Below are 4,656 nucleotides of genomic sequence, written 5' to 3'. Positions count from 1 at the left end.
ATCATTCTGTTTGGATGAGGAAGGGTTAATGGTTGAGCTTTTGCTTTTTTGGTCCTTAATCTAATTCTTTTAATCTTTATAGGACCCTTCATGCATTAGATGCTTCATTGTCATACATTTGTGCATCATGCATCTCTTTATATGCATTATTTTGGTTATTTTTGCATTTAATCTTACTTTTATGTTTTTGTTTTTGTGTGTGTAAAAAAATCCAAAAACACATAAAAAGTGAAAAATTCAAAAAGTTTGATCATATATGTTTGAGTACATATCTTATGTGAGTTTGGCCTAGTACCTTCGTACTAATGGTGTAGCACTGACAAGCTTAACTTGTTATGTATGCACATCTATCTTTGTGGGAAAAATCTTGACATTTATGTGTGATTATTGTAAATAGATCTTCAATTTTATTTTATTTTATTTTTTTTTTCACTTGTTTTGAAGAATATACATTTATGGATTCTGTGCATTATGACTGGGCCAATGGCGTTTCAACTTACTGATTCAAAGTAGAGTTTATTCTTTTCTAAAAGCTTCTCTCTAAACATTGCAAACAATAAAAGTATGACCATTGTTTCATCGTCAGGATAGTATGATCTTTTTGAAATTTAAAGCACCCAATAATATCCAGAGCTTTTAGAACCAAATGCTAGCTCTTGAAATATAAGGTATGAGAGAAATTCGATTATATATTCAAAAAATAAGTAATGCTATGCAATCACACTACTTTATTACAATATAAATTAAGTAGTTCAACTATGCCCATAGAAACATAGACTAAACTTTATTACTATCAAAGAAACAAAAGTAAAAATTGACACACATTACAGATGCATACAGGTCCAAGGTCGGCAATTTTTTTTCCCGTCAATTCTTCTTCCATGATTGAATCCTCAAACCACTTGGCCTGATTCTTTCCAAAGATTGCAAAAATCAAGGCTAAAAGAAAAACTGAAATAATTTGGCCAATCTGGAGCCTGAGTGAAGAAAAATAACAAAACCAGAGGAAGTAGGCATTGATTTCGAAGAAATTAAGGTACCCAGTTGGAATGAGGAGAACAATTACTAAGTATGAGAACAACACAAATGTGCAGGTACTGTAAATCAATGGCTGAATATCAGAAAAGGGGTTCCTTCCAAAGCAATGGTTGTCCCTGCTTTGTGTGCTGCTTTGGTATTGCACTGAGTTTGATCATTGCTTCCAGGATAAAAGCTGTATATAAACAAAGTAGATGCACGCAGTAGACTCTAACGGAATCATCTGATATTGAGCATCAGTTATGGTATTGATTGAATAAAAATAGCTAAAACAGAGGATAACATTGAGTAAAGTGAACAGAGCCTTAATGGGAGAATTTAGAATGAGGAGAACAATTAATGAGGTTGAGAGCAAAAATAGCGCGGTTTTGCACGTGAGGAACAGCCAATAAAAAGGGCTATATTGCAAAGCGATGGCTGTCCCTGCTTTGCGTTCACACTCCAATATGGTATGGTTGTGTCTCAGATAAATCATTTTAGGATAATTACTACTGTTATTGCCCTGACCGTGATATGGTTGGCACTGACCATGATCTTGCCAAACTCCACCAGGAGGAGTGAGTACCGCTTGAAAGCTGAGTGTTACAAGCAGCGCTGCAACCACCAGAAGTATATTGCGCCATTCCACTGTAAATTTCCTTATTTCACGTCTTAAACTCCTAAGCAAAAAAGCATCCCCTAATCTCTCTATTGTACTATCTGACACTGTTAACGGCCTTTGGTATTTTGGATTTGGATACCCATTAGATGTAGGAAGAGTTGAACCCGGTTTAGCTCCAGCACGGCGTAGCATAACCCTAATCTCTCTGTTGCCTTCTTGCGACATGTCCCATGCTGTTTTACCCTCTAAATTCTTACGATTTACATCCACAAATCTCATACACCTATGGTTTACAGCCACAAATCCCTTACACCAAGAGAGTAAGTGTCTCAAAGCCTGCGTAATGTAAATCAGTCAAGTTTCTTCTACTTATTATATATATAAATTATAATTAAAATTAAGACGAAAAAAATAATCATATTGTATTACATGCAATTGCAAAACCATTGAATAATTAAAAGATAAGATATATATATATATATATATATATATATATATATATATATTATTCCAGTGATATATCTGTACATAGACCAATGGAGACCATCACTCCCTAAAATTTTAAACATTTTTAAATAATATATTTCGGTATAAAATATTTTAAATTTTGAAAAGAAAAAAAAATTTACTTGACCCAAAAATTAAGTTTTGGTTTAAAAAATAAAATGGTTATCTAGACTATTCATGGTTGGTTACTTTATGTTTTTTTTTCCCTTTTCATTCATATTTTGTTAATACTTAGTAGATGTTAATGAAAAGAGTTTACCTGAGTTTGATTTGTTGATGCTAAAATGTGCAACACAGTCTTTCCTTCGTTGTCCTTCCAGTTCAGGACTGTTCTTTTATTAAATTCAGCATTTTCAAAAGAACTATTTGCAAGCCATCCAACGAAGAATTGAAATGCCTCGAGCCTGGTATTTTTAAGGGCAATATGCAAAACCGTCTCGTTTTGAACTGTCACATCTGTAATAGAATTAGGACAGAGTAATAGAAATTCATCCAATAAATTAAGGTGCTCACCACTTTCTACCATGTAATGCAAAGGAGTGAGCCGCCCCTTTCCTTTGACACGAACAAGGTCTCCATCAAGTTGTAGAAGCTGACGCACCAGCTCAATATGGCCATTTTTTAGAGCAAGGTGAATGGGACTAAACCCTTCTGGATCTAGTTTCCGAGCAAATGAAGGCTTTAATCCCATCGTCTCCACAGCAAATGGGATTTGCCCAGCAGATGCAGCTATGTGTAAAGGAGTTTCAGCAAATGGTAGCTCATCAATGTGCTCCAAAAGTTGAACATCCTCTCGAATTAAGGTGTAAAAGGCGTCAATATCTCCACTTTGAGCAACTTGCTTCAACCTCACAACTTTCGCATCCATTCTAGTTTCTAGATAAGCCTGATATTAAAAAGGGCTGCGTTTTAACCGACTCCAACCACTGAGTGGTATATCAATCTCTCTCTCACTCTCCCCCAACAGATATCAGAATGTGCCTATTGATACTCTGTCTTAATAGTTACTACGTACTCATAATGTGTGGTATATGTTCTAAAGTTTATCGTAAAAAATAACGTGTGGTATATATTTTTTCTGTTGATTTTATTTTTTTAAATTCCTTTTTTTTTTTGAGAAGATATTTTTTAAATTCCTGTATCTGTGTCTGTTATATATTTGCTAGATTTTATTTTATTTTATCAGATGCTAGACTTTACACTGTGTTATTAGATATCCCAATGATTATCTTTATTTTTTATTTTTGTATTATTGGAAATACCAAGATAATTAACCAATATCAAACCAATATTTAACCACAAACACCTTCCCATACACAGTCCCGTGTAGCCTATCTGTTATATAATACAAAAATGATGTTGGATCCGTATTGTTTAAAACAAGGAAGTTAATACCGTACTGGAGGCTATACCGGTTTGGCCAGTGATACGATATATTTCGGATACTGGTTAATACCAGTGTACCGTTTCGAGATTACCGCTATTTTATATATTTAATATATATATATATATTTTTTTCGGTTGAGAATCCAAATACTAATACTAAAAATAATAGTCAAATTAATAATATAAATATATAAATAAATTTCTTTTGAGGCAATGGCATATCAATGACATTATGTCACTGACAAATAGTACTCATTAGCCATGACAAATGGTACTAAAATTTGATATTGAAAGTAACTTTCACGTGGGCTTGGCAAAAGACACAAAAAAACAAAGAGAAAAAATAAAAAAGTATTAGAAAAGTTAAGGCTGGTTTGGGTAGCGTTGAACGGATCCGGCGTACAGCGTTTTCCCTTTTTTTTTTTTTTTTTTCCTTGTTACCTTTTCTACTTTTAGGGGACAAGTTACTGTGCGTGCACAGTGCCCGCACTGTTCACGTACTGTACGCGTACTGTTCACGTATTTTTCAATAATTTTTTAATTAAAAGTGGGTCTCACGGTACTTTTTACACATTTAAAAATTATTTTTTTATAGTGTTTTCAGCTTTCAGATTTCAGTTTTCAGTTTTCAACTGTATCCAAACGGACCCTTAATATAAAGTTGACTAGAAGACAGAAAGTATCCGGGTGAGAGAGCCAAGAAAATAGAAAATGAAGAAGAAGAAGTAGAAGAAGAAGAAGCAGGGAGGAGGAGCTCGCCAAACCTGAGCTAACTGGCAACATGAAGGCAAAATGGAGGTGGCAACGTCAACGTGAGCAACGGTAAGTTACTGTGGGAGGAGAGAGAGAGTAATTTTTAGTTTTTATATTTAAATCTAATTCTGTAATTTTGGTTTTGTTTCGGTCCGGTACATATTCTTCGATCGAAATCTGATATTTTCTCCGGAATAAACGAAACAACCCGGTATGTCCGGTATTCAAACCGGTACAAAACAAAGGTGTTTCTATACCAACAAAGGTGGCGGAACAGAAAATACCGTCTGTACCGGCCAGTACGGTACGGTATCAACTCCCCTGGTTTAAAACCGCTGGCCCATATTAATCCCTCATACTCAAAATGCATC

At 34.5% G+C, this 4,656-nt stretch overlaps 1 protein-coding gene across 2 annotated transcripts; it reads right to left on the bottom strand.

The window, feature by feature from the left end:
• Positions 1 to 681: 681 nt before the first annotated feature.
• On the bottom strand, positions 682 to 3,101 carry LOC142617348 (uncharacterized). 2 transcript variants are annotated; one of them, XM_075790153.1, is made up of 3 exons: positions 2,660 to 3,101; positions 2,406 to 2,602; positions 682 to 1,975 (listed from the first exon to the last, which is right to left on the bottom strand). In XM_075790153.1, exons 1-3 carry the CDS (start codon positions 3,012 to 3,014, stop codon positions 1,193 to 1,195), a joined length of 1,335 nt encoding a protein of 444 aa, XP_075646268.1. In that variant the 5' UTR covers positions 3,015 to 3,101; the 3' UTR covers positions 682 to 1,192. The 2 variants fall into 2 exon arrangements, with proteins under 2 accessions (XP_075646268.1, XP_075646267.1); XM_075790152.1 differs by having other exon boundaries at positions 2,406 to 3,101.
• Positions 3,102 to 4,656: the final 1,555 nt, after the last annotated feature.

The sequence above is a fragment of the Castanea sativa genome, chromosome 11 (genome assembly GCF_040712315.1).
Source record: "Castanea sativa cultivar Marrone di Chiusa Pesio chromosome 11, ASM4071231v1".
In the NCBI taxonomy this organism is placed as follows: Eukaryota; Viridiplantae; Streptophyta; class Magnoliopsida; order Fagales; family Fagaceae; genus Castanea; species Castanea sativa.
This window is presented reverse-complemented; position numbering and strand designations above follow the sequence as displayed.

Bases quoted from the DNA above. Each gene is read 5' to 3' on its own strand.
- LOC142617348 (XM_075790152.1), bottom strand. From the start codon at position 3,014: ATGGATGCGAAAGTTGTGAGGTTGAAGCAAGTTGCTCAAAGTGGAGAT. The intron at 1,976-2,405 runs GTAAACTCTTTT...TACATTACGCAG, and splicing joins CATCAACAAATCAAACTCAG to GCTTTGAGACACTTACTCTC.